At 50.8% G+C, this 24999-nt stretch overlaps 1 protein-coding gene across 5 annotated transcripts; it reads left to right on the plus strand.

Annotated features, from left to right (window-relative positions):
• The first annotated feature begins 598 nt into the window (after positions 1-598).
• Positions 599-23183, plus strand: VEGFA (vascular endothelial growth factor A). 5 transcript variants are annotated; one of them, XM_030557194.1, is made up of 8 exons: positions 599-1566; positions 8135-8186; positions 13477-13673; positions 15764-15840; positions 16334-16366; positions 19358-19429; positions 20538-20669; positions 22924-23183. In XM_030557194.1, exons 1-8 carry the CDS (start codon positions 1501-1503, stop codon positions 22943-22945), a joined length of 651 nt encoding a protein of 216 aa, XP_030413054.1. In that variant the 5' UTR covers positions 599-1500; the 3' UTR covers positions 22946-23183. The 5 variants fall into 5 exon arrangements, with proteins under 5 accessions (XP_030413054.1, XP_030413055.1, XP_030413057.1 ...); XM_030557195.1 differs by having other exon boundaries at positions 19358-19411; XM_030557197.1 differs by lacking the exon at positions 20538-20669.
• The last annotated feature ends 1816 nt before the right edge of the window (positions 23184-24999 follow it).

Below are 24999 nucleotides of genomic sequence, written 5' to 3' on the forward strand. Positions count from 1 at the left end.
CCCCCAGGAAACTGAGTGAGGTTTGTCTGACAGAATGGTCCCCACAGCACACCAGCGTGCATCCACAGGTCCTTTGAGTGGACACGAAATCACACAGGCTGGAGAGAAGTCAAACCTACATAGGAGGAGCAAATATTCCTTTTCCTAGGTGCTAAGAGATCATAGGATGTTGGGGTCAGAGGCCCTTTGGAGATTAGCAGGCGAGGACATAGCCCCCCCTCTTGCCCCCATAATGTTGCTTTGGTTTGGAGCAAGCCCCGTTCACGAGGTGAATTCTGATTTTTTGAACACGCGCCCACAGGGGCTCGCAAAAGCGGGAACGCAATCGTGACTTGTGGGGTGGTGGGGAACTGAAAGAGGCTCGGGGTACTGGAGAGGATCCCCGGTTCCTCTGGCTGCAAGCGGTTGCCAGCACCACACGACTCTGTGGAGAGCTTTCGGAAGGAGCAGGCGGTGTACGAATTGGAACCCCCCCCCCACCCCGCAGAATTTGGCCCCCTGCCAGACGAGGGAGGGAAGGAGGGTGGAGCTGGGCGGGGCTTAGCAAGCTCTTCTGAGTAGGGAGCGGAGCTGGCTGAGCGGTGCAGTTGCAGTTGCAGAGGGAGGGCGAAGCGAGGCAGGGAGAGAGAGAGAGCGCTGGGCTGTGGCTCTTGCCTGACGTTCACCAGCGAGCGACAGCAAAGTGCAGCCAGACTCTCCGCCAAGAAAGGAGAGCGAGCGAGCCAGAGCAGCACAGGAAGGAGCAGAGCAGATTAGGAGCAGCAGCTCTCCCTGTGCGCTGGGATTTGCTATTGTTATTAATTATTATTTTTACCCACTCATTAATTTATTCCCCCCGCCCCCACTCTTACTGCCTTGGATTTTCCCTCCGCTCCCCGGCCACTTTGGATTTTGAAAGCGGTGGAAAGAAGGAAAGGGATCCAATCCCCACCCCCGATCCCTCCCAGTTGCAGGAGAACAGAACCAGGGATCCAAAGCGGGGATCAGCGCCCCCTCCCCTGAAAGGAAACTCCAGCTTGGGAGCAGCCGCAGGAAACCAACCCGAAGACTGGAAAATGCATTGAAACTTTCGGGCAAACTTTTTTTGTGTGCGCGCGCGTGGGTTTTTCTTACCTCTCCAAGGGGGAATCTGTTACAAATCGGTGCCGTTTGGAAAGTGGATTGTCCCTCCGGAGATCAGATCGGAACCGGGCCGGACGGAGGAGGCTGAGCTTTGTGCAGGGAACAAGAGAGAGGGGGAGAGAGAGAGAGAGAGAGGAAAAAAGGGGGGGTGTCTGTTCCTTTGGCGGTTAGAGAGCCGGGCTCATGGAGGGGTGAAACCCGAGACTGAAGAGTTCCCCACTGGCCGCAAGCTTTGCAGAAATCGCCCAGGGGAGCGGCTCCAGGAGAGGGAGGACGAGGGCACAGAGGAGTAGAGAGAAAGGGAAGGAGACAGGCGGCCGGAGAGAGACAGCAAAAGCTCAGCAAGCCACCCCCCTCCCCCGACTTGCTCCAGGAATCATGAACTTTCTGTTCACTTGGATCCACTGGGGGCTGGCGGCGCTGCTCTATCTCCACAACGCCAAGGTAAGGGGGGGGGGGTTTGTGTGCGTGCGTGTGTGTGTGTAGGGGGCGCCTTCCCCCTGACCGGCGTGGTCTCCCCCATCCCCCCGGCCTGCGACTGCCACCGACTGTGCCTCGAGGCTGGGATCTCCTTGATGCCCGTGGCAGAGCGAGCACCCCTTGCCTTCCCCGCGCCCAGACTACGGGCATGGAAGTCACATATGCAGCTGTCTCTGCGTGCGTGTGCAAGGGCACGACTGTGTGTGCGGTGCCGTGTATCCCCTGCAGAAGTAGCCCCAGACGCCGCACGCCCTCAGACAAACACCGAGAAAGGTGTGTGAGCTGCAGTGAACACACACACACACACAGATGCACTTTGAGTTTAATGGCCAGCAGGCACCCCTGTACTGGGGTGGGGGTCGGGGGGTGGGTGGGGAGAGAGGTCCGGGATTTTATGAGTTCCTGGAGGATTCCTGGTTTCCCACTCGCTGCTCAGCCCGTGCCCGCTCTCTTCTTTCTCCTGGGAATGGGACGGATCTGTTGCCTGTGGAGTTTCGTAGAAGTTGGGAGACTTATTTGAAATCCACAGGCGGACATGATCCCCGTGCTTGGCCCCGTCATCGCTCCCCGGGCATGGAAGCGGCACGCTGACTTCTTGCATCAGCTTCTGGTAGCACCGTGCCTGGGCTGCGAGCCTCGTCCTCTGTCTCCTGACATTGCAAAGGGCTGTTTTGCCCTATTTGTCTTTAGTTAGATCTCTCGGGCATGTTACTGCCTGGCGCTCCGAGAACACCTTGCTGGAAAAACAAACAGAGATCAAAGGGGGCAGAATGGATTCCGTATTTCATACAGAGTGGTTTGCAAAATACATCGCTGAGATTTCAAAACTCCGATTTCCCCCTTCTCTCCCTAGCCTCCCTGGCATTCCCAGGGATCGGAAATCGGTTTGGCCTCCTTAAAAAAATACACCTCTTTGTACAAACTCCTGTCTCTTTTAAGGGAGTCAAGTGGGATGTGTTGCCAAGAGTTTTTAAACGGGTTAGATTGATCGTCCAGGTGGCTGTGGTGTATATTGGCTAGGTGGGCATATATTATAATTGGAGGGATAAGAACAAGTTAGTTTTCTTCTGTCATTTGTCTTCAGGAATTTGGGGAGGCCATTGCCGAGGGCCAGGCCCTCCAGTGTGAAAATAAATGTAATTGGGAAACGAACCTGCTGTTCACATTGTTTGCTCAGCACTGGCACTAGAAGGTAACTACTCAATTAGAAGCCATTTCAGATGTAACTAAAGTCTGGCAGGCATCACACGCTTTGTTGCTAGCCTGTTATATTGCCACTTTCTTAGTGACAGCAGCATATTAGCCTGCACTTGATAGAAAGCCAGGCTTCCCTCCTATTGGAGAGTGTCATGTGTTAACTTATGGTGATATCACTGGCCTGTCCTTGGCTAGTCTCACGTTAAGGTGGTTTTGAAAAAAAAAAAGAAAAAGCTTTGAATCCGGCAGATCAGACAGAATCCAAGTCTGGCCGTTTTCAGAACACAGTGCAAAAAGCCTTCGGCAAAAGTCTCCCCTCACCAGTGAAGGATAATGACAAGGAACGAAGGAGACAGAGGGAAAAGGTAGGAACAAATAAGGAGGAATAGCCGAGTGGCTGGGAAGAGGCATCCCTGCCTCACAGAGTGTTGTGAGGGTTAAGGCATTACAGACGGTGAGATGCTCCTCCGATAGTACAGAGATGGGGGCCAGATAAGTGCCTAGATAGACCGCCAGGTTCCTGCAGACGGATGTGAGTTCTGCCCTTATTTGTATGTCGGTCGCCTAGATACTACCGTGGTGGGAACATTAGAAATGCTGGTGGCTAGACAGATCTCACGTAGGCAGCATGGCGATAACCGTGGGCATGGCATAAAACATGACTCTTTGTGTTGGGACCCGAGGTTCGCGCTTTGATGAAGATATTTTATCTGCACTGTTTATCAAGCAGTGGTGCTGAATAAACTTATCTGCCTAGCCAGGCATGCTGGGGAGAATTAAATAAAGCCCCGTCCCAGGCTCATAGGAAAAGCAAGGTATACAGGTAATGCAATGCTTCTTTCATAAATGCAGAGGAGTGGGGCTGGTATTACAATGCCACTTTAGTAAAGGCAGAGTTATAATTACTCATTGTTGAGGCTGTTACTATTATTATCACTACTTGCTGGGAGGCTGGGACAGTGGGAAATTGTGAGTTGGTGGCCTGGGATGGGCGGTGCTGCTGCAGGTGTCCCAGTCTACTTGTGGGGAGTATCCTTTGTAATGAGGGTTAGGGTGGGGGGAGAATGCAGTTAGAATACCACCCTCCCCAAATGTTAGCCAGCCCTGGCCCTGCCACCCTGTCCTCACTCCTCTCAGGGTCAGGTGGGGCCGGTGGGTTTGGGGAGAGGATAAGTTAATTTCCCCACAGCCCCTTTTCCCTAGAAAGCAGGGAAGCACAGGCCAGCCCCATCATTTCTTTGTTTGATGGGTTTGATTCTAAACTGCAGCCTCCTAGGAGTGACCGCAGGGTGAGAATATCCTGGGAGGCGAGCTCTTCCCTTCCTGCCCTGGAATGTGGAGAGACTTGGGTACACCAGCTGTATTGCCATAGGGATCCGGCAGTGATCAGACACTGAGGGAGGGAGGGAAAGAGAGCCTGTGACTAGACTGTTAATGATCTCACACCCACCCCGCTCCTGCTTTTGGTGTGTCTGTGAGCCAGGCCACACTGGAAACACCAGGAGAACTAACTTCCCCAGCCTCTTCCATGCTGCATAGACAAGCCACAGCGGGTCACCTTCCCCAAAGCTGCTTCTCGCTCTTGCTCTGAGAACAAACTAACAGGAACAGGTCTTGGGAGCAGAAAGGGGGATTCCACACTGCCATCCCAGAGGATCTCTAATTCTTGGACAAACCTAGATTCTCTTGCCCCATTCTACTCTGTCTCAGAGGTCCCCAGGCTGTCTGCCGGCAGCTTGCAGGATTACCGACCTCTCTCTGCGTGTACAATGGGGAAGGGTTGCAGTAAAGCCTCCTCCTTGCGTAGAAACCTCTGAGAAGAATTCCTAGCGCCTAAGACTGAAAGTGCCATAACTCCCGTCCCAGAGTCCCTCCCAAAGTGGCTGGATTGTTTGTTCCAGCCCCAAACAGTTACAAAGCTCTTTTAATGAGCCTGCAGAGATTAGGGGGAGGGGAAGGAAGAGAAGGGTTGTGGTGGGGGGAACAATTGGATTAACCTTTTCTCTTCCTCAAGAGAATAACTTGCTTGGCATTAGAACTGGATCCCTCAGTCAAGCAGACAGGGGACAGAGAAGGAGCAGATACAGACAGGGTGAGTCAGGAGCTGACTGTGTTGGGGAGTGTTTAGCTGATTTCAGACCACAAATTCTCAACAACCTGCAAATAGCAAAGAGCACAAAAGAAGCTTTTTCTTGTATAGCTCCTACCCTAAGGCAATTTATCTGCCACTAGCTCAGGGACTGCATCCATGCCATAGAAAAACATGGAAAGCAATCATATTACGGAAGTGATGAGTAGTTCCAAATGCCAGTAGAGGAGAGAGAGCCCAGGCAGCATGACCTTCAGGCTCCCACCGAAGGGCACTGGGCCTTGTTGTCCCCTGAAGGGCTCTTCCATTTTTGTTTTTCAGTTGCCCTTTCTGAGATACATAGCCGCCTGGTCTAATGTGAGGCAAGGTCCCTTCCATCCAAGCAATGCTGCCTCAACAGACAGGCTCCGTGGGTGCCAGTCATTGGAAAGGGAAAAGGAGTGAGAGAAATACGCTAGTGGAGCAGGGCCTCTAGAGAGAACTTGTATTATTAATAATTCCAGAAGCCTGCTGTGAAATCACCTTCTTTCCGGGCCAGCTGGTAGTCAGGAGTGTCATGAGGGGTTGATTTCAGGCTGGCACAGCAATCTAATTCAGGTGACTTCCCAGACTGTTGTACAACTTTTAACATGCTTGCAGACTTTGTTAGCTAGCAGTTTGCACACACACTTACACACCTTGATAGCAGTAAAATCACGGGTTAGAGTTTGGTTACTTCCCAGAATGGGTTCTAGCTGCTGCACCAGGTGCTAGTTGTGAGATGGTGGATTCTGCTGAAGAATGAGGTATGGGCTGTGTTGCAGGTGAGGAGTGAAAATGAGCTGCTTACACCTGTTTCCTGACACCTGCCAGTGACGTGGGGGCCATGTGGCAGAGGAGGCCAGCGGCCACAGAAAGCGAGTAGGCACAGCTAAGCTGTAAAGGTGTCTCCAGGCCAGTTCTCAGTAGCAGGCAATGGTCATGCTGTGCCTGACTCCAAGCCCTACCCTAACAGTACTTTTGGGTCTTGTAGATTGAACAGACTGATCTGGTTGGTGATTTCCGTCCTTCGCTAGGGTACAGCTGATGCTTTTCTGTCCCTTTTGACCCTTGGTCTTCAGGCATGGGCTGGTTCTGGAGGGCTGCTGCAGCCTCTTCCTCCTCCATTTTGTTTGTGCTTTTGCAGTGACCTTCACCCTTCGGAAATGAAAGTGTTCCTGGGAGTCCTCTTTTAAAGCTGATATCACAGCCCTAACGCCAAGTGAGGGAAGATAGCTTCTCTTCCCATGGGGAATAGGCCCTTAACTGGGTGACTGAAGGCTGGATTTGCATGTTATACCTAGGGCCAGGAGCTTATGTGCTTCAGTGGTGTTGGGAGGCAGATCAAGGGAACCTTAGCTAGAGGGAACTATACACTCTCCTTGGGGAATAATTGGGAAAGGGGTTTTTCTCATGCTTTGGAAGCTCCATCTCCTCCCTCCTCTTAAAACTAGTTGTGCTAGGCTGTGTGTGGGTTTGTGTGGAATCATACAGGTAGCTGATCTATTTGGCAGGCCTCACACTGGCTTGGGCTGGCTGGCTCCAGTCACATACCTGGCCATTTGTGAGATGACAGTGATTATTTTTTTAAAAAGCCTAATACAATCAGTGATAAATAATATATTGCGTTATATATCACCACTCATCCCAAAGCACTTTAATGCAGCTCCACTGAAATGCAGCTGTCTCTGGGGTGGAGGATATGCAGATGGCAACACCTTGCACAAATAGTGATTGAATGGGTGTTTTTGGTCAAGGCCAGCAGGGTGAAGTCTGCCTTATGGAAAATGCAGTCAGAGCTATAATGCTCACACAGAGCAGACAGGAGCTGGGTTTTTAAGGTCTCACCTGAAATTTAAAACAGTTCTCTGATAAAACACTGTAATGCTTTCTCACCATCTCTCCCTCTGGTTGGGGGGCAGGTTAGTTAAATCCATGAATGCCTATGTCAGTTACTCAGAAGCTGTCTTGTCACTACAAAAGCAGCAGGAGGGGTTGTTTTTTTTTGGTTAGGAAAGTGTGACAGAGGGAGCTCAGGGGCCTAGACTTGGTTCTGTAGCACATAGGCTCTGGCCTAGATCTGTGGGCCCATTGTGCTGTGGTGCGCAATGCCCTTCATGCTGGGGAAGTGGGAGGGAGCAAGGGGAGTTTGAGGCAGTTACTGTGTGAGGGGGTGATGTAACAGTTAATCACTCTGACATAAAGCTAAATATCGATGCCCAACCATAGCCACCACTCAGCGGCAAACATGGTAAGAGCAGAGATGACCTTTCAAACCATGAGACTTTTCTCACCCTCCTCCCCCCCCCGTCACATAATGCCAGCTCAAATGATTTACCTTTATAACAGAGACTAATTTAGGAGTGAGAGGGGAGGTAGAAAAAATAGGGCTGTTGTCCCTTTAAAAACAGTACCCAATCCATCTGCACTTGCTAGCCTGCTTTGTAACCTAGGCCCCTTTTTGAAATACCTTCCACTAACTTTCCTTGGAACATGAACGTGGACAAATCTCCTAGCGTATTTGTCATGTCAGCGTTAGAAGGTCACCAATGTTGTTTTTCTCCCTCGCCCAGATTCCCGCTCTGTTTTTTGACCTTAATAATTCAAAATGCCTTTGAGCAGTTAATTTCTCTGTGTTCTTTTTTAAACTCATGTTGCATTAAACCAGATCCCCACCCACTCCCCTCCCAAGTGCCCTCTCTGACTCTCTCTCATACACACATGGGGGTGAATTGCCTTTGCCTGGATGCTGTGTCTCTGCTTCCCCCCCCCCCCCCCCCCCCCCCCGCTTTTTAAGCCCAGGCTGAAGGTGTTATTTTTATTTCATTTTCTCCTGCTCTGGAGGAAAGAGAAGACAAAGGTTTCTCTGTGCTTGTCTTGCAGTCACATGGGGCGGGGGGGGGAACACTTCCCCTCAAAGCCAGCAAAAGCCTTTACTAATAACTTCTCCCCGCATGCAACACTTTTCCCTGTAAGGCTGTAATAGGGAAGTCAAACATGCTCCTTTGTGGCGGCTTTATTTTCCAAGGGGAGAAGAGAGTTGGGATGGAACTAGGGGGGCTGGAATGCATCTGAACGCTACAATAATGCTCCGAAACACTGTTGCTTCCAGTGGCATTGTTACTGCAGCATTAGGGTGGAATCCTGGGAAGCGGCTCAGCTCCCTAACCGCCCTTGGGAACAGGATAATGACTTTGTGTTTTGACTAATTTTCTATTATCTTTGCAGTTGTCGCAGGCCGCTCCGACCCTGGGGGATGGGGAGAGGAAACCCAATGAAGGTAAGTGGCTTGCCTCTTTCTTCTCAACAGCTACAGGGTTTACAAGCAATTAGGAAGAGCAGAAGCTCTGGGAGGTGGGGAATGGGGTATTTGGGGGAGACATTGAGCCAAGCTGCTGGGAAGAACCTGAGGACCAATACTGCCACCTTCTGGAAAGCAGGAGCAAAGTGTGCATGTGTGTCGGGGAGGGGGGGAGAGAACAGGACTTGAAATGTGAGACACCAGATTTAACCCTTTTGTGGCTTCATATTAGTCAGATTTCAGAGTAGCAGGCGTGTTAGTTTGTATCTGCAAAAAGAACAGGAGTACTTGTGGCACCTTAGAGACTAACAAATTTATTTGAGCATAAGCTTTCGTGGGCTACAGCACCCTTCTTCGGATTCTATGCGTCCGAAAAAGTGGGCTGTAGCCCACGGAAGCTTATGCTCAAATACATTAGTCAGAGCTGCTCTTTAATTTGGAAAGCCGTTTTGTGAAACAGGTGGGCCTGTCTGAAGAGCAGACTTTTCTCTTCCTTCATCTTTTCTGGAGAGATAGAGGGACACAGGCTATATCAATCCAGTGGAACATATTGCAGAGATCCTTATGAACCCATTGCCCATTTCCCAGAATGCTGAAACCCAACCAATTTACCAGAAGCTGAGTGGCTATGAGTAGTTCCCTAATGTCACAGGAAGGAGTTTGTCATTTTTGCTGCCTGTCTCCCTCTCCTCTTTCCCATGCGCACTCACTGTGCCCTGCTCAGTAATAAGATCTGATCATCAGACAAAGGACCAATCAGCACCTGGATCTTCCTGAGCCAGTAAGATAGGTCATCGTAAAAAAAAAAAAAGCAGCCAAGGCTACTTTTCCAGACTCTCAGCCAGAACTCTTGGAAGGAGGAGAGGGTTGCACTATATAGTAACAGACCTGAAACACATTCCCTTTTGCACTGTTTGAGGTAGCAGGCCTAGAGAGTGTATTAGTTGGTACCATAGCCCAGTTGATTCCATTCAGTTTATTGCTGGCAGTCTAGTACCTATGGGGATACTAGATGAAAAGGAAGTGAGACCTTGGTGCGTCTCAAGTCATTGCTATCTCAGATAATTCTAGCTGCTCAAAGACTATAATGGGTAGTAAATCAGGTGTTTGGACAGAGGGCTGAATAAATCTGGGTTTAGACTAGAACTGCAGTAGGCACCAAGCTGTATGATCCCTTCTGACCTTAAAGTCTATGAGATGGCAAGTCTTGGTAGCCCACTTCTGACTTGTGGGAGCCGGTATATTTTAATGGCTCAGCTGTCTCTCTGTAGTTCTTGATTCAGACTGGGGATTACAGCATGTGGACTTTGGAGCAGTACGGTGAGGTGACCTTCTGTGCCACATCTCAGACAGGGTTACCGTTCTTTTCCACCTTCATGCTGGAGAAATCCACTGTCACGCTGGCAGTGGCCATCCACGGTCCCAGCTTGTCTTTATCTTCCTCTTGATTGGCATAGCCTGGCAGGTTGTGACCCTCGGTGTTATTCCCACAGCAGGGCAGCAGGGGGCTCTAGCAGTGCACCTAGGGACTGAACCCCTCCCTGCCGCACTCAATTTCAATTTCAATAACTTTATTGGCATGACAAGCCATAGGAGTGTTGCCAGAGATTTCTAGCAGGCTAGATTTGTTACAAGGTGTCCATTTTGCATTGTCATCCATTTCTGGTTTGCTGGCAGACTGCCCTGTGAACAGTGAAAGGCTTACTGACTTCAGAGGAAGCAGGATTGAACCCACTATTTTGATACCCAGTCCCTCTGCTAGTGGTAGAAACGAGTAGCAGCTAATACCCTGTTCTGTGCCCCCTTTGAGCTCCCAACAATCTTGGTGAGAGGAGGAGTTGAATGGTGCCTGTTATCCTGGAGGGTTCTTAATTTCCACACACTCCTGGTTCCACATCACAAGAATGGTGATGGGAAGGAAAGAGAGATTGGTCTATTGATTGGAGCAGAGAGACTAGGAATCAGAACTCATAGGTTCTATTCCTGGTTCCGCGATGCAAATATGTCTATGGTTAGCTCAGGGTATTAGAAATCAGGAGCCGTGGGTTATCTTCCTGACTCTGCTTTTAATCTGCACCGAGACCTTGGGAAGTCAGATTCTGTTCCTTCCCCCTTGCTACCCTCCCCGTGCTTCTGTTTCCCCCTCTGTGAAATGGGGTGATAATACTCAGCTACTCCACAAGGGGAGTCATACAGCTTCATGCTTCGTAAAGGTCCTGGGATGAAAGGTCATTTTGTTTCTTTGGCCTCTTCACTGACCCACCCACTTCAGCCAGGATTACATTTGGGATGGACCTGATCCAATCTGGGGACTATTTGTAATTGTAGACCTAGCCGCCCTGCTGCTCAGATATCCTTCCACATGATTTTGTGGCACAGGCCGTTGTAGAGAAGCCAGACAAATGCTCTTTGTTTGCTCCACAAGAAAAGATTTTTCTGGTATAAATAAAGGAAACCACCACTGCTTGTGATTGCGCATTTTATTTTTAAAAGAACAGTATGCATATATAGCTGCTCAGCCAGTGATGGGCACAGCAATGAACCAATCACAGACCCATTCTGTGAGCATCACCCTCTTTTCCAAATTTGGGCTTGATCCTGCTAAATATCGAGCACCTTACACTCACATAAATCAATGCATCTGGTGAGATCTGCCCCTTTTTGGGCAGGATATTCTGATTTACATTTGGTACAGATTCCCTTCCCCCTCTTCAGAAGCTGACACATGCTCCTGAAAATAACCTTTCATAGTCAAAGACAAAAAACAGCAGCAAGTAAAGGCTGTGGCTTCTACTGGAGATTTCCTATGGGGACATTCTGGGTTTGGCAGCACCGTGAATCCCCAGCACTATGGTCAGGGCACTGCTGAATGTGTAAGGACTGGAGACTGTACAAATGAAACAAAAGACTCTGCAAAGGAAACTACACATGCAGTTTTGAAACCAAACTGTAGACCACAATCACTGGCATGATTCAGCTGCTTGGTGCTGTTCTGGCAAAGCAGTGTATTTGGAATCCACCGATAAATCTGGCCTTAGAAATGGAATCACCTTCCTTATGTTGCTAATAACCCCTTTGGTTATAAAAAAATAAAAATAAAGTAAAAATGAATTTTTAAAAGCCAAATGTATTTTTTCATCATTTATGCAGCTGGTTTTCCCTTCTGACACACTCAGTTTGGACAATGGAAGCAAGCTGGTCAGTTTCACTTTAGTTTCTAGTCAGTTTCAGTTTCTGCCTGTCATGACTAGACTAGCGCACTCAGTAGTGTTTGGTTTGCACATGTAGCGATTCCATCCCTGCATGGTCCATCTGCATTTTTATCCCAGACTTATCTGAATTGTGGCAGTTCCCAGATCCTTAACGCTGGGAGAGTGTGAATAATCAGCAGTGTGCCTCCATGGCTGTCTCTGGGCCTGTGTAATTTCCCAGGGGCTAAATTGTTTAAATCTACTGTAATAGAGGTAGTCTGTTTTTAAGGTTAAGGTCACCCTGACGGGGAACAAGAAGAAGGAGGTGACACAGACAAGACAGGGAAGGAGATGAGAGGCAGGCTTGGGGAGGAGAAGGGGGAGTGACTCTTCTGGAGGAAGAATGCTAGCAACGAGTCCCTGTCTTGCAGGTCACATTTCCCTTTCCTGAGCCACTTTCCCTTTTAATAGCGTTTGTGCTCTCTGACACTTTCAATTCCCAAACAGATGCTCCTCCCCCTCGCACCCGCTGCCAGCAGTACTGTGACACTGTCAGCTCTGCATGACCTAGAATTAACTTTCAACAATTAACTGTGGGCCCTGAGCTCAGAGCTCTGCAGCTTTTATATTTTTGTGGCAAAGTAACCTTTATGCTAGTTTGTCACAGGTTCAGGGCACTCCAGAAACGCTTAGTAGAGACCATTTTTTCCATGATGCAAGCAGTTTGTGCTTATCACAAGGGGTTATCAGCCTCACCATTACAGGACTGTGTGCATACAGTGCAGGCGTATCATTCTAATGTGGAACAGCACAGTCCAGCCACTGTCTCCCTATGCATACGTTCTTCCTCTGCTCTTTGAAACTTCCTCTCTAGAATGCATGCTGGACTGTAGGGTGCCGTGCGTTTGCTATCTGCAGAACAGGGCTTTGTCTGTGTATTCATCTATTACCTCATTAAATCTCTCCGCCCCTTGACCAAGCAGTGAGATGAATCTTTGGCACCAGACAGGGGAGCACTGGGAAACACTTGTGAAATCAGAGTGGGTCCCAGCACCTGATATTTCGTTCACTTGGGTACTCTGAGTGAAAGGGAGAAAGTAAAGGCAGATCTGCACCCCACTCCGCTTCATTCTGGTATGTGGCCCAGTTATTACTCTGGATGCTGAGAGGTGGCTTTGATTCCTCCACTCCGCTGACCCTGGATTTCCTGGGCTGAGAAACTGTGGTCTGCCTGAGAGGTTCCGGGGAATTAGGAACTGATACTCTGGCAAATGTCGTTAACAGGCAGTGAAGTGCTGCAGAAGGTGGCATATTGAAACGGATGCTCTGGATTTGACAGGCAGGCTCTGGGTGGGTGACCAGGAAGGTAGAATGGGGGAGGGACAGCACGAAGGAGTGAGAATGCACTTTTAATGATTCAAACCCATTTTCCTTCACCCCAAGGGAGCTTCTGTTCCCGAAGATTGGCACTGGTGGAGTCTGTCCCCTCTGTCTTGACCTTTTGGGAGTCACTTCCCACTTTAGATTATGGCATTCCCAGTGTCCATTGGATGAGAATTTGACACTTTGAATGGAGTGAAAGATAAATCCTACCAATGACTCACCCCCACCCAAAACCATCCGTGTCAGCATCAGGTGCTTTTTGGCTGAGCTAAGACATTTAGTGGCAGGGCGTCCGATGGAGTGTGTCAGATTACGGGTAGGAAGGCAGGTAGAGGAGGCATTGGGGCCAGGTGACTTAGATCAGCCTAGACAGTTATCTTCCCACTTCCACCCTTCCTCTGCTACTCAGAAGCAGCAGCTAATTCAGGCAAGAGCCCCCCTTCCCCTAAGGAGTTAACAGGATACCTGGGAAGTTAGTTTACACCAATGGGGGCCCCCTCAGATTGTTGGGGTGAAGATGAGGGACTCTGTACTGCAGAGGCAGATCAGGGCAGCACGGCCCCCAGTAAAGGGCAGAGGGATCAGTGATTGCAACTGCTTGTCTCATTTTAAGGGAAAGGTGTGAGTGTTCCCAGGCCGAGCTGCTGTTAATTCATTCCCTCTCTTTCTCTCCTTCCCTCCCCCCCGCCTCATAGTTATTAAGTTCCTGGAGGTCTACGAGCGCAGCGTCTGCAGGACGATTGAGACCCTGGTGGACATTTTCCAGGAGTACCCCGATGAGGTGGAGTATATCTTCAAGCCGTCCTGCGTACCCCTGCTGAGGTGTGCAGGCTGCTGCGGTGACGAGGGCCTAGAATGCGTCCCCATGGAGGTGCACAACGTCACCATGGAGGTGAGGCTGGAGAATGGGGATAGCAGAGGGAATGATACCTCCTGCCCTCGGCCATCCCCTTGGTCACTGTAACTTGCTCGCTCTTAGGCAACCAAGGAGGAAAAGGAGAGAGACCTCTACAGAGAAGGCAGATGAGCCTCCTCTGGAGTCTTAGTGAGGGGAAAGGGGGAGTGGTCAAGTCTCACTTCTAGCCATAGGCTGGTGTGATGAGACATTGCTTCAGGGGTCTGATCTCCAGTGGCTGCACCAAGTGGATTTAACAGGAGTTGCTTCCATTTAATGTTAAGGGGAAAATCCATTTTCTGGGTCAGTGGAGTTAACTCACTAGCCACAGACAGAGAAGCTGCATTATAAAGGGAGCACTTCTAATGACTTCCCTGTGTTATCTCGGAGGCCGGGTAGGGAATCTTCCCAGCCCCTTGTTCCACATTAACTCTTGCTCTGGTACTTGTATCAGGCAGCGCTTGCTTCTGTGGCGGCTGGTAGTGTTAAAGAGGATGCCCTCTCTGAACTCTCCCCTGGAGGGCATGTCAGGTCAGCCTTTACCACCAGAGCTGGGGATTTGGGCTATTAGCTCCAGTGGCCCAGCAGGGGTGGGACGGGGCTCTAAGAAATGCAGCTGCTGCAGTGTCAAGTGGAAAAGTCTCTGTGCCTGTCTCGCTTTCATTTTGAAACTGCTGAATTCAGTGCTCAGGAAAGTCAGAGGCTGGCGAAGGCCAGGCATATTGGCAGGAGGCTCTCTGTGAAAGTGTTCTCCATATAGATCAACCACTGTATCTCCACACTGGCCAGGTTCCCGCCTCTCACCCCCACAGTAATGCTGATGCCCCTGAGCCTGACCAGCACTACCCCTGCTATTCCAGTCCTGGGCTCCCCATACACAGTTCCTCACCCCTGACCTGCAGCCTCCTCCCACCCCCGTTCCAGCTTTGGGCCCCTCAAGCGGAGACTGTAAATATTGCAGTGGCTTTGTGGTATGGACAAGAGACCACATGGGACTATGTTGACACTAAACACACTCCTTTTACTCGTGACCTGAGCCAAATTTGACTGTGTGTGTTGAGAATCTTGCAGTATTTATATTGCAGCAGCAGTTCAGGCTCCAGTCAGGATCGGGGACCCATTATGCAGGGTGCTGTAAATAGGGATGCATGTTTCTTCCTGCCCCTTCACACTGGACTCACTGGAGCTGACTGATGTGCACATGCATTGGGGGCAGGAGCACATCAGCAGATCTCTGCTGGAAGCACCAGTTCTAGCATCCCATCTGGGTTCAGATACCACCGTGATGAGTGCAGTATAAATACAGAGGGTCTGATCCGTGGCTTAAGTAACTTTGCTGAAGCTGCACTGATTGACACTAGCTGAAGAGCTGGCCCTACAGGGATGATTCTAGTGCTGAGTGCAGGAATCGTAGCTCTGCAGCATTGAATGGTTCACGTCTTGCTACGCAGTGGCTTTCATTCTGTGTGAGCAGCCTGGGCAGAGTGGGCAACTCGGGGGATCATGAGTTTGCTCCCAGAGCCTTACACCAGGAAGGCACCAGTTTGAATCCAGGATGAGGCAGGTGATCAAGAGTGGGCTGTGGAATCTTGGTTTAAATGCCACTTGTGTTGGTAGGGACTGAAGTTTGTCTCCAGCTGAGGGCAGTTTTGTGGCTGCTATGAAATCAGCTGTTTTCTTGTCGGTCTTAGAGGGGCCTGGTACTGTTGAAGCAAGTGTCAGCCTTTAGAAATGTCACTAGGGAGGAAGTCTATGGACAGGGCAGCATGGGGAAAGCTTTCACAGCTTCCCTTGCTTCTGTACCAGCGTCCAGGGCTGTCACTCTGCACTTTTCACCAGCACCAGCTCCACTTCATGTCTGAAAAAATAAAGCCCTAGGCTGAGCTTGGTGCTGCTTCCTGCCAGGCGTGCAAAGGAATCCACTTACCGTGGGGATGCACCTGGAAGCACCGCTTGGAGCTTTGGTATCCTCCTCAGAGAGACAATGGGGGGCTGGGAATGTTTCTTTTGTCTGTGCTCCTTGGCAGAGATGCCAATCAGCCCTGACTGACCCATGATTGTGACTCTCTCTGTGTCTTTCTTTCCAGATAATGAGAATTAAACCCCATCAAAGTCAGCACATAGTGCACATGAGCTTCTTACAGCACAGTAGATGTGATTGCAGGTGAGGATGGAGCCACGCTGGGGATCTCCAGGGCGCCAGCTGCCCTCAGAATGCACCTGCCCACAGGGAGCTGGCCTTTCCTTTTTACTGGCAGTGGGGGTTAGGAACCCTGGCCTGAGGCTGCAGGTCTGCTCCAAGCTGGTTCACAGAGGGGCAGCTGGGCTGGGGAGCAAAGGGTCCTTCGCTGGTGACATCATCACCTTTCTAGAGACTGTCAGGGGGCTGGAGGAGAGGCCGAGAGAGTGCCGATGATAGCCTTTGTCCCGTGGAGCCCCTTGGCTGCCAGCGGGTTGCAAAAGGAGGACAAACCCCTCCAGAGAAGTCACTCAGCCAGTCGGGATAGATGGGGCCTATATGCAATGTGCCCGGGGCACAGGGGTGGGACTGCTGTTCTTGGGGAGGGGGGGCTGGGATGGTGAAGGGGAGGACAGTAGAGTAAGGGCCTGCCACTGGTGCCCTTCTAAGCCAGCGTTTGTTCTCTCTTGCCCCGCAGACCAAAGAAAGACGTCAAAGCTAAACAAGAAAAGTAAGTGACTAGCCTTTTCCTCCTTTTTCTTTTGGTGGTTGGCTGGCGGTTTATTTCCCCCTCTTTGCTCCTTTGACAGCAGGAGATGCTCAGATCTAGGCGTTGTTTCTTTAATAAGCTAATTGTGCTGTTAAGGGGGTTATACCCTGAATCCATTCCAGAAGGGCACAGAAATCCAGTTCCGGGGGTTCTTCCTTCTTATATGGACTGCAGGAGTCTGCTCCCTGACACATTACATAGAGTGGCAGAGAAATCTTGGAATGAAGTTAGGTGCCATTCAGGAATGGATTCTGGTGCAGCACCTGGGTGTTGCTGTGGTCACTGGCAATTGCTGCCTTTCTTTTTCCCCGCTGTTTTGGTGAGAGCTTGCTGGCTTCTTTCGCATCAGCTTGCGCAGAGACTCTTTCAGCAGCCAGACTATCCATCTCAGCTTTGGTTCCTGGCAGGGCCTCCCTCTCTGAACAAGAGCCGTGCTTGGCAGCAGGAAGAGATTGCACTCGAGGCCCGGTGGAGGCAAGGCGAACACTGTATGGGGCTGGACACTGCTCAGTGAGGGGCGGGTGGAAGAAGGAAAGGAGCCACTTTAGCTCGCCTAGCAGCATGTGTGAATGTTCCCCGCGGAGGCTTTAGCAAGAGGTAGAATCTCGGTCAAAGTTGTGAATTTGCTCGGGTGACACGGAAGGGGTCAGGGTAGAACCTTTCCAAAAACAGTCACGAAAATTACCCTGACGCCATCTGCTCACGGCAATGATAACAGAGAGGGAGGAACGAAGGATCCTGCACTCACCCGGCACAAATCAATCCATAAAGAGGGAAGCGTGACACCTCCCTAAGAGTGGGAGAGCTGGACTGCGCATGGCTGGGCTAGCAGCTCTGCCATTTGGATGCACAGTGCCAGCTAGGGAAGTGGTGGAGCTGGGGCATGGGGAGATGAGAGAGAAAGAGAGAGAACACCCTCCTGGTCAGCTGTGCAGCCAGAGTTGCTTCCCGTCGTCCCTGGAATTCGGCTCAGGGTTCCATCAGGCCAGCGTCCACAAGGCTTCGGCTGGAGGCTCCTTCTCTCTGGACTAGTATGTGCAGTGGTGGTTCAGTCCGAGTGACTCTATAGTTTGAAAGTGTGAGAGAGCTGGGGCTGTGTGAGTGCTGGTGCTGTGGGGGGTGGGCGAAGAAGCTGGCCTGTTCCCCTCTGTTTGTGCAACATTCCCTCTCCTCTAACCTGACTCGCAGCACCTCCCCTTCTCTATGCCATTCCTGCACGCTGGTGACAGTTTGGTTTGGGTCGGACTGAAGTCTCTGTTGTGCTTGATGTTTCCGTCCCCCCACCTCCACCCCCGAGTACATTTGTCCTTAATGTCTCTCTGTAGTCTGCAAGGCGTGGAAATCTCCCCCAGTGGACATTTCCCTCCCTTTGCCCCCACCCCATAACTCTGCTTGTGTTCCTGGGACGCGCGGTTTGCCCGCAGCTAGGAGAGAGTTTGGAAGGAAATTAATGCTCAGTTGCCGGTGCCAGCAAACAGGCTTGAACAGGGCCCAAGAAACGCCCTGCCAGTTACCTTCAGGGTCCTCCCGCCCTCTCTCCTCACCCTTCTCCACCCAGCCAAGGTGGACTGAGCCGGGGAAGTGAGGAAGGAGGCAGAACTGGGGAGGAGGAGGGCTTTGGTGCAAGGGTCACTCGACTAACAAACTCTGGGACTTTGTCTGCTGTCTCTGTCGCATGTGTCCCTTCCGCTGGTGCTAGTGCAGCTGGAGGGGGTTGAGCAGGCTGTCCCCCTGCTCTGCCATTGGCAGCCGAATCAGTGCTGGCTCCTCCCAGACCCGCCTGCCAATCAGAAGCGATGGATGGATTTGGAAGAAGAAGGTGTAAAATGAGTCAGTCTCTTGGCTCCGTCCGCTCCTCTCTCCGGCAGTGCCAGGTGGAAGGGGGAGGGGGAGGTTTGAAAACTGCTTGGCTGGCAAAGAGGGGTCTGTTTCCCCTCCCAGGTGTCAGAACTAGGTCAGGCCTCTTCCTCCTTCATGCAGAGCAGGTAGGAAGCTGCCAGTGGGCGGGAGCTCTGGAGCTCCCAGCCATGGGCTGACAGTCAGGAGCCAGCGACCAGCAAGGATGAGCGAGTGAGTCACTCAGGTTCTGACTCCTCCTGCCCCGCTGCTCACCTGCCTGCAGGAATCACTCACTCGATCTGCCCATGCAGCCACCACAGCAAAGGGAAACAGGTTGGGTGCCTGATGTGCCTGGTGCTGCAGGGTCCTCCCCCCACAAGTGAGCAGGCTACTGCCTATGCCAAACCGTCCCTGGCTGCCACGAAGGCAGTGGGTGCGGGGCAAAGTCCTGGGAGAACTTTGACCAAACGCTTTCAACTCATTACCCCTTAGTAGCAAGGCTCCCGTGGCAAAGATTGAACACACACCCACACACCCCGCCCTCACAGAGGGCAACTTCCACTCCCTGTCCCAGCACGTAGTAACCCTGGCCCGGCTGGTCACCGCGATGGAATTCTCTGCAGCAGCAACGTTCACTTTGGGATACTGGCGATGCATGGGGCGGCGCTGGTGTTGCAGCTTATCCTGCACACCTGGGTATGTCTGGGCCCAGCGCTTTAGTTTATCAAGGAGGAAGGGAGTCTCTCTGTTCTGGTTTCTTCTTGTCAGTCAGTGACGGGTGCTCTGTTGCCGGCCCTCCCAGAGTTTGGGCCAGAGGCAGTAGCAGCAGGGCAATAGGATGCTGTTGCTGGGACTGGTCCAGGCTGCCTTTGATCTGAAGGGCTCTCTGACCCGTGGTTGTGGTGGGAGCATGAGAAGGCCAGTGTGAATGGTGTGATGAGCACATCATCCCAGACGCTGGTTCTCCGGCCCTGCCCCGGGTATTTCCCCCTCCCCCGAATGGACACACACAGCTGTATTTTTTCCTTTCGGTTTTCTTCCGTTCTCTCTCTCTCTCTCTCTCTCTCTCTCTCTTTTTCTTTTCTTTTTTTTTTTTTTTGGTTTTTCTTCCAGAAAATCAAAGCGAGGAAAGGGGAAGGGGCAAAAGAGAAAGCGCAAGAAAAGCCGGTACAAACTGCTCAGCTTGTACGTTTGTGTCATGTGCTCGTAGACTCTGTCCCAAACCAATCAGCCTGCTTGCAGCACACTCAAAATCTCCCCCCTTCCCTCCGAATCACTGGTTGGCTCATAGCCCTGCGGGGCAGCACTGGTGGTGGCACAGTTCTGGCACTGGGCAGGGGTAGTGCAGCTCAGGGCAGGTGGCTTTTGCTTGCTTGGCATCTCCTCTCTTTGATGAGCGGCTGTAGTCGTTTCCGAGGGCACAGGAATGTGGTGGCTCGGCGGGCTCGTTGCGCTGTAATCACTCCTTATAATGCGCCTATGCAATCCCTCTTCTCATCTCGGCTTCCGTCCTCCACCAGTCCCTGCTGCGAGGCGGGCGACAGGAGACTGGCCTCAGCTGTGCATGCGTGTGTGCATGTGCGTGTGTGTCTGATGAAAACACAAGCCTAGAGTAGTGGAAGGCTGGGTGATTTAGGGGGCTTTCTGCATCTGCTGGATTTGGTGGCTTCTCTCTCTCTCTCTCACTCTGCTTCAGACGATTCTGCATTGTAAATTCACACCCTTTCTCCTGATAGTCTCTCAGGTGGCAGGTCTGGAGTGAGCTGGGGGCTTAAAGAATGAATTAAATCCCCCAGTGCCCAAGGAAGGACAAGACAAAACTCAACTGTAGCAGCAAGGGGCAGGGGTCTTCTCTGCTCTCACTGCATAGTGGACCCCTGCCTGCCTCTCTAGGGGAGGAGAGACCACGAGGGTTTAACCGACTAGCTGCTGGCCTCTTTGTAGCTTGGACATTCCATTTCAGGGGCCCATTGCTAACCCAGCCATAGTCAGAGAGGTTCTCTCACCTCCCTGCCCCCGTGTGGATTGGCCCCAATGCAGGATTGATGAATACCGTGCTGAGAGCCTGTTTTCTGTCTCTTTACGCTAACGCAAGTGGGTGTTGTTGCGACTAGGTTCCGGGCCTGTCGGAGTGCTGCTGTGCGAGTCCGTTGGCCAGCAACGCTCCAATGGGGCCGTGTGGGAGCAGCGGGGTGGGGGCAGGGGATTGCTTGGATGTGTAGGGTGTTGCATGTGTATTTTCTTCCTGCTGAAGCGCTGTAGCTTAGACTTCTTTCCTTTTGCCTTTTTGCAGTCACTGTGAGCCTTGCTCAGAGAGGAGAAAGCACTTGTTTGTACAAGATCCCCAGACCTGTAAATGTTCCTGCAAATTCACAGACTCACGTTGCAAGTCGAGGCAGCTTGAGTTAAACGAGCGCACTTGCAGGTTTGTGTCCTGAAGGATGAAAGAGAAACACCCAAAGAGAAAGAAAGAGAGAGAGGGGGAGCTTGCTTCCTGCTGGCTTCTGGCACCAATGCTCTGTGGTCGCTCCTTTCCTCTGTACTAAGGGCCAGGGATCAGAGGGACACCTTGCAATGGGAAGGGGACAGCATTTGCCGTTCGTCTGCTGTGAGCTTTGAATGCGCTGGCAGGGATCGGGTGGGACACTTGCACAGACGGGGCGTTTGGGGCCGGCATACCCACTAGCAGGACACCCTGGTGGATTTTGTGTTGCTGTGTTAAACAGGGAACGAGCCTGTAACCCCATATACATCCCAGTGTACATACTTCCCATTGGTTGATTTAGAAAAGTCACACGGCTTCTCTATCGCACTTTGATTACATTCCCCCTTTTGCATAGACAATGTATCCCTTGGTGCGTTTGGAGGGTGACTCTTTCACACCCCTCTGGGGAGACTGGAAACAGTCCAGGAAGTCCTCCCTTTCCCCGAGCTTTCCCCCATGCACCCCTAGAGCTGGCTGTTCTCCTTGCCTTCATGCTCCTAAATGCCAGGGAGAGGACTCTGGCCTGTGGTGTGCACACAGCTCCCTACATGCCCTAACAATGAGATGAGAACATGTGAGGCTTTGCCATGAGACATGGTATGTGTGTGTCTGTCTATAGCATACATAAGGCGGGGTCTGTGTTTCTGGCTGCATGTGTGATGGGACTACAGAGAGAGTGTGGTTTGTCCAGCCATCCATGCTGTGTGGGTGTCTTCAGCCTACTTACATCTTCTCTATCAGTCATAGCTATAGCTGGAGACAGACCTGCATAGAAACCATGGGCCAGATCCTCAGCTGGTGAAAATCAGTGTCACCTCATTGAATTCAATGGTGCTGTGTTGATTGACACCAGCTGAGGATCCTGCTGGTGTGTGTGAGCATCTCTATAGTTGTGTAAAAGGAACTGCTAAGAACCAGCCTGTAGCTATAAACTCCAGCCTCGATTCACAAAGATTTGGTTCCCGTAAGAGGGTATCAGTCTGTTTCTGCTGGGGGTGAAGAGGGCAAGTGGCTGTGAAAATGAGGGTCCTATGTGGTCAGTGGCTGGAAGCTGAGGCATCTCGTCCCCTGCCTGGTGGTAGTTTTGTGGTTGATCAGCGGCTGTGTATTACAGCCATCCCTAGGAGTGAGGTGCTCACACCCCGAAAGCATTGTGCCATCCTGCTTTGTGCCAAACCCCAGGAAGCCCAGACTTCTGGCACTGCCAGGGCTTGTGAATGCAAAGGAAATTATTTTGGTGGGAGGGAGGTGTAACCTGAGCGGGAGAGTGATTGGTGCTGTGGGCAGAGCCAAGCCAGCCCTTCTTGAGTTACAGAGAGTGAGACCAGACAGCTCCCTGCCCATGACCTTTATCTCCCACCACCTCCCTCCCCCCTCCCAGGAGCAGCTGGAAATCATCCCCTCAGAATTCAAGGGTGGGAAATATTCCCAAGTGTGGTGGGGGGAAAACACCTTCCTGGTTTGAGAGATTATTAGTCTTTCTTGCCAAGCCCTCCCTGTGGTGGGGTGAGTGGCATGATTAGAGGTTTCCAGAGCTAGTGCATTGGCTGGGAGTGCAGGATGGAGCCATGGGAGCGGGTGATTTAGCTGTTTCCGGATTTAAAGCTGGTTAAGCTGAAGTTCCTCCCTCTCTCCTCGCTGGAGTTTCTGAAGTTGGGCCCTACGGGGCAGGGCCAGCTCTTGTTTCTCCTGCTGCTTCCACAAGTGGCTGCCGCTGTTCTCTGGCACTAACCCGTGCTCACAGCAGCTAGTGGAATGAGACGCACTTTCCTTTCATCTTACCTGCATGAGACTGTTTTGGCTGCACTGCTTCCAGTGGGAACCACAGGTGAAGTTGGGAGTTGGGGCGGGAGTGTATGTGTGTCTCTGCATGAGTTGGTGTGTGAGTGTGAGAAGGGGCAGATGGGAAGCAGGGTGGGTTTGAAGGTTGAGGAGGGAGAAGGCGCTTTTCAGCTGTAATTCTGTTCCTAACTCACCCCACAACCTAAGAACCCAGGGGAATGTGATTTGGCTGGGTTGATATTCTCAGTGATTTTTCTCCCTCTTCTAGTACGGGAAGAATCACTACCTGGGTCCCTGCGGTGCCTTCAGCTAGTCCCCGCAAAGCCTCAGCGCAGTCTTAAACTTGTCAGCACCCTCCCTGCCACACAAATGTAACCGCTTTTCTCTCTTTCCTCCCTCTCCTCCCCAGCAGATGTGAAAAGCCGAGACGGTGAGCAGCGGAGAAGAAGGGGGAACAGCCCTGTTTCTGGAGCTTGATTTCTCGCCTGGATGGAAAAAGAAAGAAAGAAAGGAAAAAAACAAAAACCCTAATCCAAATGAACCCTAAAATGAAGGATCGGTAGAGCACAGCACTTTCAGTACGGACAATGGACTCCGGAAGGAACATTCCCCGAGGCACCCGCCGCACAGGGTTTTGAACTTTATTTTTTTTTTCCTTTTCATGCTGCTAAATAACAGAGCCAGGAAGACTATAGGGGTGTATTTTATGGGATTCCCATACAAACGCATATGTAGGTATAAATATATATACATACATGCATCTATATATGTGTGTATATTTTAACCGCATCTGTATGTGGGTGTGTGTGTGTGCGTGCGCGTGTGTGTACGTACACACACTGAATTTTTTTTAACATTGCTAATGTTATTGGTGTCTTCACTGGATATACTCGACTGCTGTGGACACAAGCGGGCTACTTGGGGCATAAGAAACAAGCTGAGACTGGAAAGCGCTGGGTGTAGCCTTCTTAACTCTGACTGACTTGTGCGGCTGCCACTGTTTCTCTGTTGTGTGGGCTGTTCCACAAACCACCATCTCTTCCCCGTGCTGGGGAGGAGAGGAACCAGAGAGGAGGGCAGGAGATTCCAAAGAGCGGTGCCTTGGGGTGTTATGGGTCAAAGGTCAAGGAAGCAGATTGGCACGCTGGGCCCTCTACGTGGTTGAGGATTCTTTCCCCCCCTCCTTCCCTCCAACCTTTGCCCCTATTCGTCTCACGACCTGCCTTGCTGGGACACGGGATGTCAGTGTACATATTGCGTTGATTTGACTTGCTGTAGAAACTCTGCCAAGGGTAGAGCCTGGCCTTAAGGATGGTGGGCAGCTGACGCACGAACCGTTCCCCTTGAGGAGGTATCACAAGAAACTCGGTTTCTCACCCTGGTGGCTGCAAAACGACAGATGGGCCTGTAGGGCGCTGAAGCAAGAATGGGGACCCGTGCATAGCCAGACAGCATGGTCTGCTCTCCTCATGCACAGCGCTGCCACTGAAGAGCGTCCAAGATGCGGATAGAACATTTCTGGAAAGGGATATTAATCAAAAGTATATACACAGTAGGGGTGTGTGTGTTTGTGTGTCTGTATATCTAATTATCTGTACTTATATATATATCTATACAGCAAAGATTTTCAAAAGTGCCTAGTGATTTGGGGTGATTTTTTTTCTGAGTGCTTCATATGAGATACCCTAAGGAGACCTGATTTTTCACCTCTTCTCGAAACACCAGGCCCCTTTAAGGACTCTCAAGTTGGGTACCCATCACCTCAAATCACTAATCTCTTTTGAAAATCTTGGCCATCTCTCTCTGTATCTGTAATATGCGCCAGTATGCACATACACACATACACACACACACACCCCTGCACACCAATGAGTGTTTGTATGTCTATGTGGATATATATAATCGAGTTCTGTGATTAAAAAAACAATAATCAAAAGGATACTTGGTTTGTGTCAGAATGCTGCCAGCCACCACCTGCAATTGAACTTCCAACGCCTAATAATGTACCGAATGAAAGCATCCCAAAAGACAAGACAGTCTAAAAACAGACTCACCACAAGTGACTACTAACCACTACGAATTCCCCAGCCAACTGATGGTTTTCAGGAGGAGGAAAACACGCGGGTGTGTGCCTGAATCCATCATGTATATATTCACGCTGCATCGTGCTTAAGACAGAAGCTTCAAGGCGGGAAGAGAAAGTGTTTTATATACTTATTTAATATCCCTTTTTAAATTAGAAATTAAACATAATTTAATTAAAGAGTAGGGATTTTTCAGTATTTCTTGTTAATATTTAATTTCAACTATTTATAAACCATACCTCCTTTTTTTTTTTAACTGATTGTGTATAAGTTTAACCCTTATATGCCCCAACCCATCTCCCCAATTGTTGGCAGACTCAGTAGCATGTTCTAAGTAGTTATTTAATTGAGTTTCTCTAACAGACACCCCTACACATTCCTATTGAGACAAGGGTTAGATATAC

This window comes from Gopherus evgoodei, chromosome 3 (assembly GCF_007399415.2).
Source record: "Gopherus evgoodei ecotype Sinaloan lineage chromosome 3, rGopEvg1_v1.p, whole genome shotgun sequence".
Taxonomy (NCBI): domain Eukaryota; kingdom Metazoa; phylum Chordata; order Testudines; family Testudinidae; genus Gopherus; species Gopherus evgoodei.

What these genes read in the sequence shown, in the direction of transcription:
- VEGFA (XM_030557194.1), top strand. Translation starts at nt 1,501, where the DNA reads ATGAACTTTCTGTTCACTTGGATCCACTGGGGGCTGGCGGCGCTGCTC. An exon ending in GTCAAAGCTAAACAAGAAAA is followed by an intron (nt 16,367 to 19,357) that starts GTAAGTGACTAG and finishes TTTTTCTTCCAG; the next exon opens with AAAATCAAAGCGAGGAAAGG. An exon ending in TTAAACGAGCGCACTTGCAG is followed by an intron (nt 20,670 to 22,923) that starts GTTTGTGTCCTG and finishes CCTCCCCAGCAG; the next exon opens with ATGTGAAAAGCCGAGACGGT.